Genomic DNA, 18,223 nt, shown 5'->3' with positions numbered 1-18,223 from the left:
CTCCCGCTCTTTCTCACTGACCGACTGACTGAGAAACTGGTTAGTCGTTAGCTAGGTCTGCAGCCGTCAAATTAATACATTTTAAACTTTGGGGGTTTTCAAATTTTATTGAATTTGATTTATCGACAAAGTAAATATGGGCTACTTAAAGCAGATAGACGTGGAAAATTTCAAGTCATGGAGAGGAAAGCAGACAATAGGTCCGTTTAAGAGGTTTACTTGTATCATTGGTACTAATGGTTCAGGTAAGTTAGATATGCTGAATCCTTACAACGTTTGAGGGGAAAAAAAGACAATTGTGTTAAAATATAACGGTGGTAATTTGAAGGGGGAAAAAAGACAATTGTGTTAAAATATAACGGTGGTAATTTGAAAGGTAAATCGAATGTGATGGATGCTCTGGGGTTTGTGATGGGAGAGAGAGCCTCCAGTCTGCGAGTGAAGCAAACCAAAGACCTGATTCACGGCGCCCACGTCAATAAACCGGTCTCGCGCACCGCCTCGGTTACTATGCGCTTCTGCGACGATAACGACGAAGAAACGGTCTTCAGCAGAACTATATCAGGTGTGTTTGGATCGCCATGACCTTTATGAATTGCTACGAGCTGTATAACGTAAGCTGAAGTTGCATTTTTATGGGTTTTATTTGAGGTGACGCCTCTGAATACCGAGTCAACGGCAGGCAGGTGACACTGGCCAGGTACACAACCGAGCTGGAGAAGATAGGCATCGTGGTGAAAGCCAGGAACTGCTTAGTGTTTCAGGTTAGTGACGGAAAGTCCGAATCTTTTCAGTGAGTCGAGTTATTTGACTCAGCTCACCATCAAGAGTCGACACTTTCGGCTCGGAAACGGCTCACTCACTGGCACGTGCGAAACAAATTCCTCTGAGTTTAATTTGATTTAAAATGATAAACATCCTTGTATTAATGTTATTGTGCTGCTGAGGGCCACTGCTTAAAATAATAAAAATACAAGATTTCAAGAATAAAGTCATGATATTGCGAGGAAAAAAAGTTTCAGTATTTCAAGAGTAAAGCCATAATATTTTGAGGGGGAAAAAAAATCATTTTACAAGAAATATTTGTTTGAAATTTTTCAAGAATAAAGTCGTAAGGTTTTGAGAACAAAAGAAAATCATATTAGAGATGCACCGATGTATCAGCCGATAATCTGTATCAGCTGATAAAGGCTATTTTTCTGTCTATCAGCTGATTATATCCTGTCAATCAAAAGAGGGCGGGAAAACAGATTTTATAAAGATGATTTCTCTTATGTGGAATGATGACAAAACTGCAGTGTGTAAGCTCTGTAATCTCTGCACTGCTAAAAATTTTACACTGTTGAAAGAGTTTGTTATGCAGAGTGTGTGATGTGGACTGGTGTGTATTGTGTATATTTCAGGGAGCCGTGGAGTCTATAGCTATGATGAACGCGAAGGAACGCACAAAGATGTTTGAACGCATTAGTAGCTCTTTCGAGCTGGCGAACGAGTACGACACCAAGCTGGTGGCTTTGCAGGAAGCAAAAGAGGACACACAGTTCCATTTTAATCGCAAACGAGCAGCCGCTGCAGAGAAGAAGCAGATTTTCAAGGACAAAACTGAGGTATTATAATGAATAACTATCATCCTTGAATGCATGTTGGGTTAATGCTGTCATGACATGCCGTCATCTGTTTTAGGCAGAGAAATATCAGGCACTGGTGGAGCAGCTCAGGGAAAGCAAGCTGCAACTCAGCCTTTTCCAGCTATATCACAATGAGAGGGTTGTTAACGTGCTCGTGGAGTCTCTGAGAGAGAAACAGGAGGCTGTGGCTGTCAAAAAGAGCGTAGTGGAGGAGTGGGAGCAAACTGTGAAGGCTCAGAAGAAAGAGCATGGACGCCTGAGCCGAGAACTGCAGAAAGTAGAGAAGGAGATCAAGTGAGAGTATTTCATAAACCCACCAAAAAACAATGTTCTCAGGCGTTTATCAGAGTTTTATTGGACGAATCAGACAAATCAGGAAGGGAAAATTGATGGATAGGGAAAGTGTCAAGCTATCAGCAGAACAAAACAGCTAGGGAAAAAAAAAGGCTCCATGACATCAGTAGTGGACTGCTAGAGGAGTGAGACTTATACAGTGAAAATACAGATACAGTGAAAGTTCAGAATATTTGTGGGGAGTGTGTTACTTGAGACCAGCCGGTTGTGATTAGAAGTCAAGGAAACTACAATGAAGTAGCAGGTCATGTGACGGGGTCTGTAGTCTGTTGTTTTGCTGAGGATTCTGCAAATGGCACCGGTTAAGCAAACTACGCAACAAGTATCCATTAATATGCAGAGCTGAATTTCCGTGCCTTTGTTCACCTTATACAGTGTTTCTACTTCCGCTCCTCTTCCAGATCCCAGGAGGAAACCCTCAGCCATCAGAGGCCTCAGTATATCAGGGCCAAAGTGAACACCAGTCACCACCATCGCAAGGCCGAGGAGATGCGCATCAGCCTGCTGAAGAGCCAGAAGCAGTGGGCCAAGAAGGAGCAGGAGCTGCAGGAGCTGGAGACGGAGCTAGCCGAGCTGGAGAGGGCCTGGAGAGTTTATGAGAGAGAGACAGAAGAACAGGCAGCTCAGAGGGGCGAGGACGTGCAGCTGGAAGAAGCTCAGGTCGGGCAGAGAGCGGGATGAAGGGATAGAAAGATTAAAAAAAGAGCAGTATTTTCTGTTAAAGTGTTGCGACATGTTATCGTGTCAATTATCTTCCAAGGGTTTGTTCAGGATTACCTTTTTTACTCTGTAATCTCTTTAACAGTCCCGCTCGGTGGTGTAAGGTTTAGAAATTTGTTTTGTCGTAGCTGGAGCGTTATAAGGAGCTGAAGGAACTGGCCAGGAAGAAGGGGGCAGTCTTATTTCAGAAAGCGGAGAAACTACACTGGGAGGTGAAGGCTGATCGGGAAAAGCTGGAGTTTGACAAAAGACGAAAAAGTGAAGTTGAGGTGTGTGTGTGTGTGTTGTATATGTTATGTTGTTGCCTTTTAAACCACTATGGCTATGATCAGCAGTGGTGTCGATCTAATTACACTACCGGTCAAAAGGTTAGACACACTCATTCTTTATTTTAATTTTTTTCCCGCATTTTAGAATAATAATAAAGTCATCAAAACTCTGGAGTAACACAAATTCAACTATGGGGGTTATGTGGTGATTGATAACCAAAATAAATAAAATAATTTCATATTTTAGCATCTTCAAAGAAGACACTTTTTGGCTAGAATTTCCAGAAATGTATTCTTGGTGTTTTCTCAACTGATTTCTTGAGGAATTTCCCTGAGATGCTTTTTAAACAGTATTAAATGAGTTCACATCTACGCCGCACACTTATTGACAGTTTTTCGGAATATTTTGCTCCAAGTCATATGTTTAAAAATAGATTTTTTTTGTAATTAAAATGTTAGTTTTCTAATGAAAGAAATGAGTATTTTGGCACAATTATTTTTGTCTACAACACCGATTTCCAACGTTTAATCATACACCTTCAGATCAAAAGGTTTTTAAGATCATGAGAAACATTTCAGTCAAGTGTCTCCAAACTTTTGACCGGTAGTGTGTATTGAAGTGCGAAACAAATGCAATACCTGAAAAAATTTGATTCAGAGTGTCTCATGTTTCTGTATTTTTTATTATTTTTTTTCTGCATGTATAGGCAAACATTAAGCATGCTGAAGATCATCAGGACGAGTTAAACAGGAGGGCAGGGAAACTGGAAGAGTATGCCATCACCTCTAAGTATGTTATCCATCCAAGTGCACTGATTAAATTATTCAACTTTATAGTAGATGTTGAATTTCTCCCACACAAAGGGATCAATTTACTTGGTTTTGGATACTTGAGCACTGACTCCATCGAGCGTTAACATCGAGGGGCTTGCAAAAGGATGAGGGACTGTTTGGGTAGAGTGAGAGAAAACAATTATGCAGTCATATTTTCTACACAGTTCAGTCAGTCAGTTAATTACTTTTGTTAGGTGTGTTAGAGCAGGAAAAACACTCTTAAGTTTATATATTGATTTATTTTTCTATTTAAAGTAGAAGTTTGATAATTTTGCTGATGAAAATTTGTGTCCTCATCAGCAGGAGAAGATTTGCAGGGTCCAAAAAAGCACCTTCCTTTGGCAGTTTTGGTGGTAGTTTTCCTTCAGGGGTGGTATTTTAAGTTCTTCAAGCTTTGTTGAGCAAAGTAGCTATTCCTGGCTGATGAAACGGATCAGAAGGATTTATAGATGAGCAATAAAAAAAAAAAACACAGGCCGTAAAAGAACGCTAGTTTCTGCTAGTCTCTACTTGCAATTCACTTTTATGCTCCTTGTATTGTTCAGAGTTAGGTGTAACGTGTTACTGTAATCTAATTATTTTTTTCTGACAACGCAGTATTGTAAGGCATTACATTTTAAATTTATGTAATTTGATTACATTTAGTAATCAAATGTAATGGAGGCGAGACCCAATCAGACAAGGTTTACAGGAAAATGCGTGGAAATACACGTGTCTTATTGGCTGACAACTCTCAATTCTGCCAAACGCTAGCTCACGCTGATTTCTTTCTTTTTTTTTTTTTTTTTTTTTTTTTTTTTTTTTAAACCAGTAAAGTTATTGAAACTGAAACAGTAACAGCCTCTGATGCTGAGCAGGAAAACAAGGTGTGTAAATATCTATGAGTTCCAGCTTACGTGAACATGATATGAGCAGAGCATAAGGAAAGATAATGTACTTTACATGGCACTGTAGCAGGTAAACCCATACAATGATAGCTTAGCTGTGACTCCCCTTGGCCCGACACCAAACTAGACTAGTTAGAAACGTTTTATATTTTATCAGCCAGGTAGTCCTACAAACAGAGACAACACCCGAGGCAAGTTTTATGATAAATCCAACTTTTCCCTGATCATGTCATACATTGATGCGTGCGAAAATTACTGAACGAAGTATGAGTTTCACTTTGTACTGTATTTTTGTAGGTTTGATAGGTTTTGAAAGTAAAGTAATTAGTAATCTGATTACTTTTTACATGTAGTAATCAGTAATGTAATCAGATTGCAATTTTAAATTAGTAATTAGTAATCTGTAGTGGATTACATTTTTTGAGAAAATTACCCAACACTGGTATTGTTTACGAAGCTTATGGAGATCTCTGTGCAGAAAAAATATAACGGGAATTTCTCATAGCGCGGCAGTTTGAGAAAATCAATTTCACGCAGTATAAAATTATAAAAACGCAGTATAAAAAACTTTCGTTGGCTTGCTGTTCGCTGAAATGGTGTCTTTTTTTTTTGGCAGCAAAGCTCTGGATGAGCAGCGGGAGCAGGAGCGGAGTTTGGGGGAGATGTTGGAACGCGGACGGTTGCGGACGCTGGAGCTGAACGAGGAACTGGGAATGGTAGTGCGGGAACTTCAGAACGCTCGCATCGACAGCCAGGAGAATCGGAGACAGCGGAGACGAGACGAGATCTTCGAGAGCCTGCGCAGACTCTACCCGGACGTTGTGGTATTGCATCACCACGAGTTAGCCTGTTTGAACGAAACCTATTTTAATGGCTTAATATGTTTTGGATTAACGATTCGAAGACCAGCAATGCAGAATACTGTATAACGAAGCGCACTGTTAAGTAACGCTTCATAACATACAAAAGTCAATACGAAACGCATAAAATACTGTACATATGTAACAGCGACCTTGTTTTTGATTTTGAGATTTTTTAAATTTTTTTATTTTTCCCTCTTTGCGTCTAGTATGGACGCTTGATGGACTTGTGTCAGCCCATCCACAAGAAATACCAGCTCGCTGTCACAAAGGTGTTTGGCCATTACATGAACGCCATCGTGGTGTCCTCTGCAAAAGTGGGCCGTGACTGCATTCAGATTATAAAAGAGGAGAGAGCTGAGCGAGAGACCTTCCTCCCTATTGACAACCTGGATGTGAGTCAAACTGCAACGTGTCCTCTCTGTCATCTGACTTAAAACAAACGCGCTGATCTTCAAACATGATTCTGAATAAGCATCTTTGGTTTGAACGCAGACTTATATATATATATATATATATAGATATATAGATAGATAGATAGATAGATAGATAGATATATAATATAATATAATATAATTTTTCTTTCTCATGTCAGGTAAAGCCACTAAACGAGCGTCTCAGGGAGGTGCGTGGAGCCAAGATGTTGGTGGACGTGGTGCAATGTTCCCAGAATGCACCTCAGTTGAAAAGAGTGGTGCAGTTTGTATGTGGGAATTCCCTCGTGTGCGAGAACCTGAAAGATGCCCGCCACGTCGCGTTTGACGGCCCCGAGCGCCTTAAGGTAAGATTTAGACGTGGCCATGCGTACTCGGCGTGTGCCTTGGCGAGGTCAAACTTGAAAGTTATAAAATGGCCGCTCTCGGTACTGATCCCCAGTTTGAATTTAACAGATGACCTCTGTATTAAGATAACACTGTTGTTCTGGAATTTTCTAGACCGTGTCTTTGGACGGTACCTTGTTCTCCAAGTCGGGGGTTATCTCTGGTGGCTCTGTTCACCTGCGCTATAAAGCTCGGCGCTGGGAGGAGAAGGACATGAACGGCCTGAAAGAGCGGAAGGAGCAGCTTAGTGCGGAGCTGAGGGTATGTCAGTGTTCCAGGAGCTCGAGGGCACAGAAAACACCCTCCTGTCATCAGTTGGGCATGAAATAAAGACCCTTATGCACACTTTCTTTGTTATTTATTCTTGGATTAAAAGAAAATGTAATAGGAAGTTACAGGAAAATAATCAATGACTGATGGTGTGATTTATTTATTAAAGAATGACATCTACTTCTTACTTGTTTTTTAGTTATATTTAAGGTTGGTGTCTGTGTCATTTCTTTGAGTGGCGCTTCATCACAATTCGTATAATTTGAGACCTGTGTGTGAGTGCGTGTGTGTGTTCCTGGCAGGAACTAATAAAACTGAAACGCAAGGAGGTTGAACTACATCAGATCACAGCCCAGGCCCAGGGAATCCAGACTCGCCTCAAATACTCCAACTCTGAGCTGGAGTCTATCCGCAAAAAAAGCATCCCGGCCTCCCAGGCGGTAAGCCGTCCTTTTGTTTCTCTCACTCCTTTCTATACATTTTTTTCCCACTGTTTACCTCTTTTCACTCTTCAGTGTTGTACTAACACGCGTTGATGCTTGCGTGTGCTGCAGGAAATCTCTAGACTGGAAAGTGAGCTCTGGAACCTGAAGTCTCAGATCGAGATGCAGATCAGTAACGTGCGAGTGAAGGACAGCGAGGTGACTGCCCTCCAGGATGAAGTCAATCACGTGAGTCACGCAAAACGTATTTGCTGTTACCTGTCGCTTCTTACGAACTCTTACGCTCAGCCTAGTGACAGCAGCTTTAGTAGTGACAGTAGCCTTTGAGTAGAACTTTGCTTTTCTGCTGTAGGTGGAGGACACAGTCTTCTTAGACTTCTGTGCTGAGATCGGAGTAGCCAACATTCGCGAATACGAGCAGGATTATGTGAGACAGCAAGGAGAAATCGAGAATAAGCGGTAGGACACCGTACAAACATACAACATTAGAGGAGCATTAGGCTTAATGATAGGTTTCTCAAACTAGGAAGATGTTCGCCTTTAAATCCACAAGTTTTCTGAAAATCTAAAGAGCATTAAAATGTATCCAGACAACCTGTGCGAATGTTATTAACGAGTATATGACCATATAGATGCTAAAACATGCCTTTGGGTGCCATTGTGATAATCCAGGACTAAACTAAGGCTATATTATAAAAGCAGTAATTGTTATAGTTACAAAGTGTTCAAATACTCACAAGTGTCCCGATTAAAACAGTAAGGTTTGTTAAGCGTACTAGCTGTTCTGTCCAGGCTGCAGTTTGAGTCCCAGCGCACCCGTCTGAACACACAAGTGGAGTACGAGCAGGAGCAGCTGCACAAGCAGCGCAGGCTGATCACCAAAATGGAGGACTCCATCAAGAAAGAGGAAGATGTCATCCTCACATTGAAAGAGGTAAGCCAGCTTTAATACAGCTCTCTGAATGTCTGACGTTTTATATTAAAAATTAGGAGAAAACACAACATTAAATATTCACGCACATCACTAGTATACCACGTTCCATAGGAACTGTTTTAACCTTTAGGTGATTGAGGTTTTTTTTTTTGTTGGAAGAACCTTTATCAGGGAGCACATTTGACATGTTTGTGTTGTTCAGGAGGAAAAGAAGCTGCTTGCTGCAGTAGACGAGTCTCAGTCGAAGCTCTTAGACTTAAAGAATAAGGAGATGGAACAGAAGTCTTGCGTTAATAAAGCGAAGGCTGAGTTGGATAAGAGCATCAGTGGCCTTCAAGAGAACTCCAGGTATCTGGTTGCTTTATTGACCCAATCATTTCTCTTATTATTTTTTATCTCCTCTCTTAAAGATGATGTCCTTATAAGGCATTGCAGTATATTAGGGTGAAGTGGTGATAAGTGCTCAGAGATTTAATAACAAAAACAAAAAGAAACGAGGTTAGTCAGAGTGCTTATTTGCACAATGCGGGCTTCTGCTGTATCAGCATTGTGAATACCAGCAATGACGAACGATATGTTATGATGCAGCCCTGTGTAACGTGCACCGAGAGGTAGGATACAAGTGAATAATTTTTTTTGGAATTGTAATCAGTCCATAGCAGGGGTCAAAACACAAGCATGCAACATCAAACAAGGATAAGCTGTAATCAAAGACAAAACAAGGCTCGGATTTAACAGCATTAAATGCTTGATAAGACTTTGCCACGAACAGCGAGACAACATGTATAAGTAAAGTAAACTAATTAAGGACTAACACGGAACAGGTGAACACAATCAGGTAGCAAACCATTGACAGAACCCAAAACAATGATGATATCTTAGCAAGAAAAAAGATCTTCAATACAGGCAAATAATTATCAACTGATTCCTTTTAGTTAAAATAGTTTTTAAGGAAATATAAGATTATTAAACCTATTTCTAGATCATCTTAATTTCAAGCTTGAAATTGGATAATTTCTATTGGCAGACCATTTTGTTTATTTCTGGAAAGGAGAAAATTATCTGCCAATAAAATAACACGATTTCAAACTTGAAATGAGTAAAAATGTCTAGAAATAGGCTTAATGGTCTTAAAGTCTTAATAGCCTGGCAATCTCATAACAAGGAATGCAAAATAACTTTTTCTTTATTCAAGATATCTTCACTTGCTAAGATATATATATATATATATATATATATATATATATATATATATATATATATATATATATATATATATATATATATATATATATATATATATAATTTTTTTTTTTTTTTTTTACAGTGTATAAAGGAATAACTGTCTCTGTCTCTCTCTTTCAGGGAACTGGTAAAACAGCAGAAGGAGATGATCTCTGTGGAAACGGCATTGGAGCATCAGAGACTTTGCAAACACAACCTGCTGCTGGGCTGCAAAATCGAGGGCCTGCCCCTCACCGTGCTCTCAGGATCACTGGACGACATCAGTGACATCCAGGTACATTGAGTGTACACAGTACAATCACCAGGGGATCAATATTTTCTACCCACAAGATACTGGAACAGTTAATAGCGCAAATCTGAAACAGCTATCTATCGATCTATCTATCTAATCAACTCTGTCTCCTATCTGGGCAATGGTTAAGGCTCTGTTGGGCCCTTGAGCAAGGCTGTCCCTGCAATCTACCCCAACTTCCTAGCAAGCTGGGAGATGCAACGAAAAAAAATTCACTGTGCTGTAATGTATATGTGACAAATAAAGCTTCTTCTTATCTACCTACCACCCTTTATTTTTCTACACAGGTTTCAAAATTCAATTCAATTTTATTTGTATAGCGCTTTTTACAATAGACATTTTGTACAATAGACATAAATAATCAGTGTTTAATCAGTGTGCTTGTCCAGGTTCACTCCTCCATGCAGAACTGTGCATTGAAAAATCTTTCAGATCAATCAGTAGCTATCCTTGAGCTCCACGGGAGACATTTTGTGATTTATTCTTCACTTTACGTTCCTGATTCAACCCCCCGATAAGGAGTTAATATGCTGAATAAGAGTGATGAAGCATTATTAATGTCAGCGCGGTGCAGTGAAGGGCTTTTCCAAGATGTGAGCTGGGGGAAACGAGTGATATTTTGAATGTTAATGTGATGGTGTTGCACAGCACAAAGAAAAGTTCCGTTCTGTTCCACACAGCTGGACTCTGAATCTGTAGGCACCTCCACACAAGACGTTTATGTGCGAGAAGGACAGATGGTGATTGACTATAGCCCACTGGGAGATAACCTGAAGGTGAGGCTAAGTGCTTGCGTAACCCACAAACACACACTAATTATTCACATTTTATTCATGAACTCTTATGTATAAGGAGTGACATATTAACTGTTTTGCATTTAAAATCCCACGGTTACTTCACAGTGACTCATATTTTACTAGCATAAATGTTGTTATTAGTTAAACTAAATATGTAACGTATTGTTCCAGCGCATTTGGTTCCATGCTAGCTAGCTGATGGTTAGCTAGATAGCGATACAGCAGGGCATGTAGCTCGGGCTCTCCATAAATAGCTAGCATGCTAACCACACACATGTATGTGTTGACTATTGTATGTCGAAGGCACTATGAGGCTACAGAAATGAATAAAATTTGTAACCACTAGCACTACCACTTTATAAAGAACATGCTCTGACTCCTGCAACAGTGAAATGATTATAATCAGTCATAGAGTTATCAGATTAATCATGTACACAAGTCATGTATTCACATGGTGTGTGTGTATAGAGCCTGATTGGGGAGCAGCAGGTGACGGCCCAGCTAGAGGTGCTGAGAGAGAAAGTGTCGTCTATGGACAGACTGATCCATGTGTCCAAACCACCCAATATGAAGGCCCTGGAGAAGATGATTGAGGTGAAGGACAGCTTCCGTGGAGTGGTGGATGGTAAACAAACACACACACACACACACACACACACACACAATGGAAGGTTGTGAAGATCTTCCATTGACATAATAATTAATGCAGCCAATTTATGCTTTGATCGCACCTTTATGTGTGTTTACGTGTGTTAGCGTTTGAGGCCAGCACAAGCGTAGCTAAGAAACGCCATCAGGAGTTCGAGCAAGTGAAGGCCAGACGCTTCCATTGCTTCAGCCAGTGCTTCGAGCACGTTTCTGTCGCCATCAGCCAAATCTACAAAGACCTCTGCAGGAACGACAGCGCTCAAGTGAGAATTTCTGTGACTCAAATCCATTCTTTCTTTTTTTTTTTTTTTTTTTTTTTTTCTTTCTTTTTTTTTTTTTTACACAGGAAACATTAAAATGATTCAAATCGATTGACATGACATCATTAAGCACTTCTAGCTTTGTGTAGTATCCTTGAACATTAATATTCAGGGATGGATAGTTATAGTCCATGTGTCTGGGACAACCACATTTTGTTTCCAGGCTGTTAGTTTTATTCCTGTAACCACTAGGTGTTTTTTTTTTCCATTGATCTATCCGTGCGTCTGTCCGTCCATCCGGAATTCTCGTTAGTGTGAGATCTCAAGAAGAAGTGGTCGAATATTTGTAGAATTTCTAAGGAATTATCATCGTAACCAGCAGGTGAACATTTTTACAGTTGATCAAAACAGGGTCAAGGTCACAGCAAGGTCAAAGTTGGCTTAAGTGGTTAGCACAAGGTAGTGGTTTGCCTCGCACCTCCGGGGTTGGGGGTTTGAATCCTGCCTCCTTCCTGCATGCGCGGAATTTGCACGTTCTCCACGTGCTTCGGGGAATTTCCGCCCGGTAGTCCGGTTTCCTTCCCAAGTCCAAAGGCACGCGTCGTAGGTCGATTGGCATTCCCAAATTGTCCGTGGTGTGTGGACGTGTGTTTGAATGTGCCCTGCGATGGGTTGACCAGCCGTCCAGAGTGTCCTCTGCCTCACCTCGTGATCCAAATTCCCTGGGATAGGCTCCAGGTTTAATACTAAAATAATTCAATGGTTATTATTATTATTATTATTATTATTATTATTATCATTATTATCATTATTATTATTATTATTATTATTATTGTTGTTGTTGTTATTTTTAACAAATATATTAACCCCAAAACTACAGTGGGAATTTTTGCACTTGGACCTCAGCTCTCTGAAAGCATGTAATCATTAAAAACACATTTTTATGAAATGTAGGATAATATTAAGCAATCTTTCTAAATAAAAATTTGAAGTTTTCATTGTGTGTGTGTGTGTGTGTGTGTGTATGTGTGTGTGTTTCTGCCTCTCTCCTGCAGGCGACTCTGAGTGCAGAAAATCCTGATGAGCCTTACCTGGGTGGTATCACTTATAACTGCGTGGCACCTGGGAAGAGATTTATGGCCATGGACAACCTGTCAGGAGGAGAGAAGTCAATCGCAGCCCTTGCGCTGGTGTTTGCTGTTCACAGGTAGTCAGTTTTTACGTGAGCGGAGTCAATATTATTGATTTATTTTCCTTAAAATTTTATAGATGGTGTACCTGTAGCTATGATCAAGGTGGTTAAGTGAAAAGATCATAACATTTGCATAATAGCACTTCCTGAAAACACCCTTTTTTTTCATTTGTAAATTCGACTGATTTTAATTACTTGATGTTGAAAAATCGTTAATTATTTCACTGTTGCCATAATAGGTTTTGAACTTTATCTCTCATTTTGTCCCAGCTTCCGTCCTGCTCCGTTCTTTGTGCTGGATGAGGTGGACGCTGCTTTGGACAACACAAACATTGGCAAGGCAAGACGACACTCCCCGCCTCATTCCTTACTCATTTCCTCTTACCAAGACAAATCCTTTTTTTAATTTGTTTGATAATATATACTCTTCCATTTAGGAAAACACAAATGAGCAATGCAGTTAGTTACAGAACAGAGTTTTGGAGTGTTTTGGAGTAATGAAATGAAAAACGAAAGAGCACTTTTTATTGTCTGATGTATGAATATATGATTCTGTACAGGTGACGAGCTTCATTAGGGAACAGTCGAGAAATAACTTTCAGGTCATTGTCATCTCACTGAAGGAGGAGTTCTATTCACGGTCAGATGCTCTGCTGGGGGTCTATTCTGAGGTACTGCACATCTACACACACACACACGCGTACACATTCTTAGGTGTGTACACGGCTGCGTGTAATTTGGAGTTGATCTACAGCTTCGCCTATGTTGGGGTGTGAATGCTGTTCTGCATTTTATTTTAGATCAGATGAGAAACAGTAGTAGCCAAAATGTTTAACCACTTTTGTTAAGTTTAATGTACAAGTTACACGCTTGGCTTTGCCAATAATTACTGGGAATTGCATGATAGCACCGGATCACAATGACTAACAATGTAAGTTATATGGTTACACTACCACGTTATAACAGTTAAAGGGAGCTCTTAAGAACCTTTCAAATGACACCAGTCTCGCAACGCTGCAATCTACAGTGTCTCAAAAAGAAGCAGTGGAAGTCTGGCATTTTAGCCGACTTTGGAGCTTTAGTTTTGGTTAAATCGATCATCTTCCCGGGTTTATTCAATCAAAAATTTGGGAGAATTTTATAAATGTATTTATTTTTAAGATATGGTACGTTTTGTTTACAATAGCACTTTTTGATTTATTTCATTTTATACAGACAAAAATGCAAATTGTTCATGAAATTAAAAAAGGGGTCTTTTCCGTCATCATTTTTCTCCATTAAAATCTTGTTCAAAATACTCTGAGAATCGAATTGTGAGGCCAGTATCATGAATTGAATTTAGACTGGAGTGCATGATTACACTCCCAGTTATAAGTTTTTCTTTCGTTTTTGGCATCGGACAGTAAATGGGAGATAATTGCAGTTGTGAGTCGGGGGGAAAAAAAACGTCAGACCTCACCTGCCATAGGTCTGAGGAAACGTTCGAGCCAATCGTCTGGGTTTGTCACTTTTTACAGCATCATACTGAATTTGTGAAAATATCAGTTTAAATGTTGCTCGCTGATTGTAATAGTTGCTCCGTGTCGAACACATCCATAGAAAATGATGTGGCTTTGTCACTCGCTTGCGTGCTCAATATTTCTGTTCAGACCTGATGTTATTCCTGTACTTCTGGTCCTATAGTTCAATGACTGCATATCCAGCCACCTCCTGTCACTGGACCTCAGTCCGTACCCCCTCAACGACGAGAACGGCAGAGAGAGAGAGATGGACGTGATGTAAAGGAGCAGCAAAAGAAAAACCGGGTTTCTGTTATTATGTTAAAAAAAAAAAATGCAGTATTCACCTACTGATGTTTAAATTTGAATTTCTTCCTGTTTAAAAAATATTTTCTAATTAATTTTCTGTTTTAAATGGCAGGCTTTATGCCCCAATTTACGAGCACTTCTAGTTCCTGTAATATTCGATGGATGTTTTTATATCGAGTAACTGTTGTTAAGTGACCATTTGAGTAATCAAAGATTGTTTATTTCTGTTATGATGAAGTTCAGTGTTTAACTGATGTTTAAGAGTTTTAATGAAGGGTTTTAATTTAAATAAATGTTTCCTTATGCATTTTCTCAGTCTGATAATTATTTACAGTATGTTGATCAGGATACACATAGCTTCTTCAAACCTCATTAATGTTGCTGTAGCACTATTCTAACCTCTCACTCTGTCACTAAATCTCTTCCTCTCATACAGTACTCATCCCCCTTTTTATCCCCCATGACACATGATGCAGTTCTGGGGAGGGGATTAGGAAGAGAATGATCAGCTCATACTCCGTGTCTTTTATTTAACATTTGTAGAATTGTCATCTCTTGGTCTACCGTCTCTTTAGTGTGTTATTTACACGGGCACTTTTCATGGCGTCGTATACAGTCATATTTGTCCCTCTGCAGAGCAACGTCAGCAGTCTGGACGCCCTGAGATTCTTCCTCTGGGTGAGTTCTTCTGGTTTATATGCACTTTAATATGTAATATAGACGATAGTTATCTACCTTGTTTATCTTTCTGACCCAACTGTCGGACCTCTCTTGTAGTACAACACAAAATTCCATATGGATACACCGAGAGCCACAAATGAACACACTAGCACTAATAATAATAATGATAATAATAATAATAATAATAATAATAATGTGCAATCATATTAGCTTTAATAGTAGGAATAAATACTTATTTGTTTTATTGTGGATTTATAGTACTGTGTTTTTATTTTTTTGTTTTTTTTAGCTCTGCATGTGATTTCATAAGTTGTTCTCTTGTCCATATTATTCCATGGTGTCAGCTGTCACAAACCTTTGCTGAATTCCCAGCCAGCCTCTAGATTAATGATAGTAGTTCACAACTGCGTAACAAAGTTATTTAAAGGCAGAAACTATTTCCGCTCAACTCATCAGGCTAAAAATGGTCTCAGCAGGAAACAAATACCAAAAGAAAATCTAACAAAAAAACCCCAAAACTCTGATTTCCTTTACAAATTTCAAACACTTGGCTCTTATATATATATTATACGTGCAGTGTTTTCAAATACTTTTCTTCGTTAACCCAGGCTGTTAGGGAGCTGAAGTTAGAGATCAAGAAATTATCTAAAGCAAAAGAAAATAAAATGTTTCTCACTAAAGAGTATTCATTCATTCATCTTTAGTAAGGGATTTATCTGGGTCAGGATTGTGCTGGATCCAGAGTCTATCCCAGGAACACCTAGATTCCAGTAGATTTTGGAGCATGGCTGTGGGGATTTGTGCTCATTCAGCCACAAGATTATTAGGGAGGTCAGACACTGATATCGGGTGAGGAGGTCTGGGGTGCAGTTGGCGTTCCAGTTCGGTCCAAAGGTGTTCAGTGGGGTTGAGGTCAGGGCTCTGTGCAGGACACTCCACAGAGGAGTTCTTCCACTCCAACCTTGGCAAAGCATGTTTTCATGGAGCTGTCTTTGTGCATGGGGTCGTTGTCATGCTTCGGACCTCTTAGTTCCAGCAAAGGGAAAATGTAATGAAATGGCATTCAGCAGGGGTGACCAATCTTAACCGAAAGGGGCCGGTGTGGGTGCAGGTTTTCATTCCAACCAAGCAGGAGCCACACCTGATTCCACCTGGTTTAATCAGTTGATCTTGTCTTTCAAAAGCCTCGGGTGTGGCTTCTTGGTTGGAATGAAAACCTGCACCCACACCAGCCCTTTCCAGATAGGATCGGACACCCCTGTCATACAGAGACATTCTATTCCTATATTCTATATGTGCTTCGAACTTGGTGGCAAAAGTTTCGAGAAGAACAATAGGTTATGTACCTGAGTGTCTTCTCCAGTGTAGTCGAATAAAATCAAATAAAAGGATTGGAAAATCCTAGAGAGCGCTGTTTTTCCTGTAAGAAAAGCTTCTGTATGAACCCAAATCTAGTCCTGTATGTGTGTCTTCGTTCTTCCATGTTCAGGTGAAGGAACTGCAGGAACTGGAGAGGGAGAAGGACATCTTGTGGCTGAGTCTGCAGAGGCTGGAGCAGGCACGACACTGGATTAGCTCCAGACTGGAGGCAAACACCAAGACTGGGAAGATGGAGGAGGTGACCGGAGTCAGTACGAGTACTGTTTGCAGTATTTAAGTGTTGAATTTTGAAACATTTTCATTATCGGTTAATGTCTACATTCCGGTAATTCACATGGTGACAAATTAAAGGAGAAACCAATATCATGTGGGTTGGTAAGGTGTTTGGCCACCCACAGACTTCAGCTCACCATGACATAGAATCTATAAGTCTCAGTCAGGAGCTGTACTGGAGAGATGAACGGCGTTCTTCCTAAAGATTTTCCCTCAGTTAGTGTTTTGATGATGGTGTTGGAGAGCGCTGTCTAACACGTCGCCCCAAAAACTCCCATAGGTGTTGGGTTGAGGTCTGGTGAGTGTGAAGGCTATAGCATACGATTGACTTTATTTCAGCGAGCCCTCGTGCCCTGTGGGTGGAGGCGGGGTCATCCTAGATGAGACCACGCCCATCAGGATAAAGGTCTTCTGAACAGTCTGAAGAACATTGTACTGATTTGCAGTGATAACTCAGAATGGACCCAAAGCACTGCAGTGAAATAAGTAAATCCCCCCCCCCCCCCGCCCCCAAGCATAACTGAGACACCTGTTTTTCCTTTCATTTGTCACACATCTGTATTATGGCGCTCTCTGTATTGTTAACAGCCGTGTTCAGCTGGAATAAGTCACCTCTTTGTTCTCTTACATGTTCCTTCATCACTTTCAGGACATTCGGATGCTGAGAAGGACACATTTAACAGATCACTGACTTCATGCAACAATAAAATGAACCTTTTTTTTATTATTATTATTTGAGCAACTGACTGAACAATATGATGCTTTTTTTGTCTGTTCAGCTTTAGTAGTTCTGCTTATTTTCACTGTAAAAGAATTACAAATCATTTACTAATTGGTTTAATAGCTGGTCGGATCTAGTTTAAGTTATTTTACACATAAATATGTGTAAATAAATAATATTTACAGAAAAATGTTTTTATAATAGATTGTTTTAAAGTTAGATACCTTTTCCTCCAGGGATATTTTATACTGTTTTGTGTTATATCCCTTTGTAAAGAGGAGTGTTCGAAAAGTGCTGTATGTATAGATAAACAGATGGATGGAAATACTGTGCGTAGCTTGAACACAGAGCACGTGTGAGAGTGTGCGAAACTCCACACAGAAAGTAAACCGTGCTCAGCATCGAGCCAGAAGCTGTGAGGAGGCCACGCTACCTGCTGCTGCCCGTAAAATAAAAGTTGACGAAATGTTAAGAACACCAGCAATTTGTAGATTTCTCTTACTACTGGGATGTATAAACTTTTGAGGTTTGTTTCAGGATTGAGTTGTATTTGAGTTGTAAGTTGTAACAGGATCTAATTGTTTCACAGGCATTACATTAAATGTAACTATGAACAGAATTATTATTATTATTATTATTATTTTAAATGATGTCATTCTTTAACAAATAGAAAATAGTAAAAGTTGGAAAAGTGCTGTTGTACAAAAGGAATAAAACACTTCCAGGATTTGGGTTGTATTTGAGTTGTAAATGATCACAGGATCCAATCGTTTCCCAGACTTTACATAAAATGTACCCAGAGGTGGAATTATTAATAGGTAAAGGTAGGCAACCACCTTGGGATCCCAGAATCCATGGACCCCCTAAAAATGCAAATTATATATGGTTTTAATTATTAATACGAAA

At 39.8% G+C, this 18,223-nt stretch overlaps 2 protein-coding genes across 2 annotated transcripts; both read left to right on the top strand.

Annotated features, from left to right (window-relative positions):
- Positions 1–12: 12 nt before the first annotated feature.
- On the top strand, positions 13–14,562 carry smc1b (structural maintenance of chromosomes 1B). The gene is made up of 25 exons (XM_017473454.3): positions 13–245; positions 377–565; positions 652–764; positions 1,404–1,607; positions 1,684–1,922; positions 2,384–2,642; positions 2,831–2,971; positions 3,679–3,761; positions 5,309–5,516; positions 5,762–5,947; positions 6,148–6,333; positions 6,488–6,634; positions 6,946–7,083; positions 7,198–7,314; positions 7,439–7,545; positions 7,879–8,020; positions 8,223–8,368; positions 9,386–9,539; positions 10,238–10,333; positions 10,823–10,979; positions 11,111–11,265; positions 12,318–12,469; positions 12,725–12,794; positions 13,015–13,125; positions 14,138–14,562. Exons 1-25 carry the CDS (start codon positions 137–139, stop codon positions 14,234–14,236), a joined length of 3,708 nt encoding a protein of 1,235 aa, XP_017328943.1. The 5' UTR covers positions 13–136; the 3' UTR covers positions 14,237–14,562.
- Positions 14,563–14,725: 163 nt separating this feature from the next.
- Positions 14,726–18,037, top strand: LOC128633496 (suppressor APC domain-containing protein 1-like). The gene is made up of 3 exons (XM_053682348.1): positions 14,726–14,940; positions 16,433–16,570; positions 17,246–18,037. The coding sequence occupies exons 1-3, from the start codon at positions 14,863–14,865 to the stop codon at positions 17,285–17,287; spliced, it is 258 nt and encodes an 85-aa protein (XP_053538323.1). The 5' UTR covers positions 14,726–14,862; the 3' UTR covers positions 17,288–18,037.
- Positions 18,038–18,223: the final 186 nt, after the last annotated feature.

Source organism: Ictalurus punctatus, chromosome 8 (genome assembly GCF_001660625.3).
Source record: "Ictalurus punctatus breed USDA103 chromosome 8, Coco_2.0, whole genome shotgun sequence".
In the NCBI taxonomy this organism is placed as follows: Eukaryota; Metazoa; Chordata; class Actinopteri; order Siluriformes; family Ictaluridae; genus Ictalurus; species Ictalurus punctatus.
The sequence above is the reverse complement of the archived record's forward strand: the minus strand, read 5'-3'. Positions and strand labels throughout refer to the sequence as shown.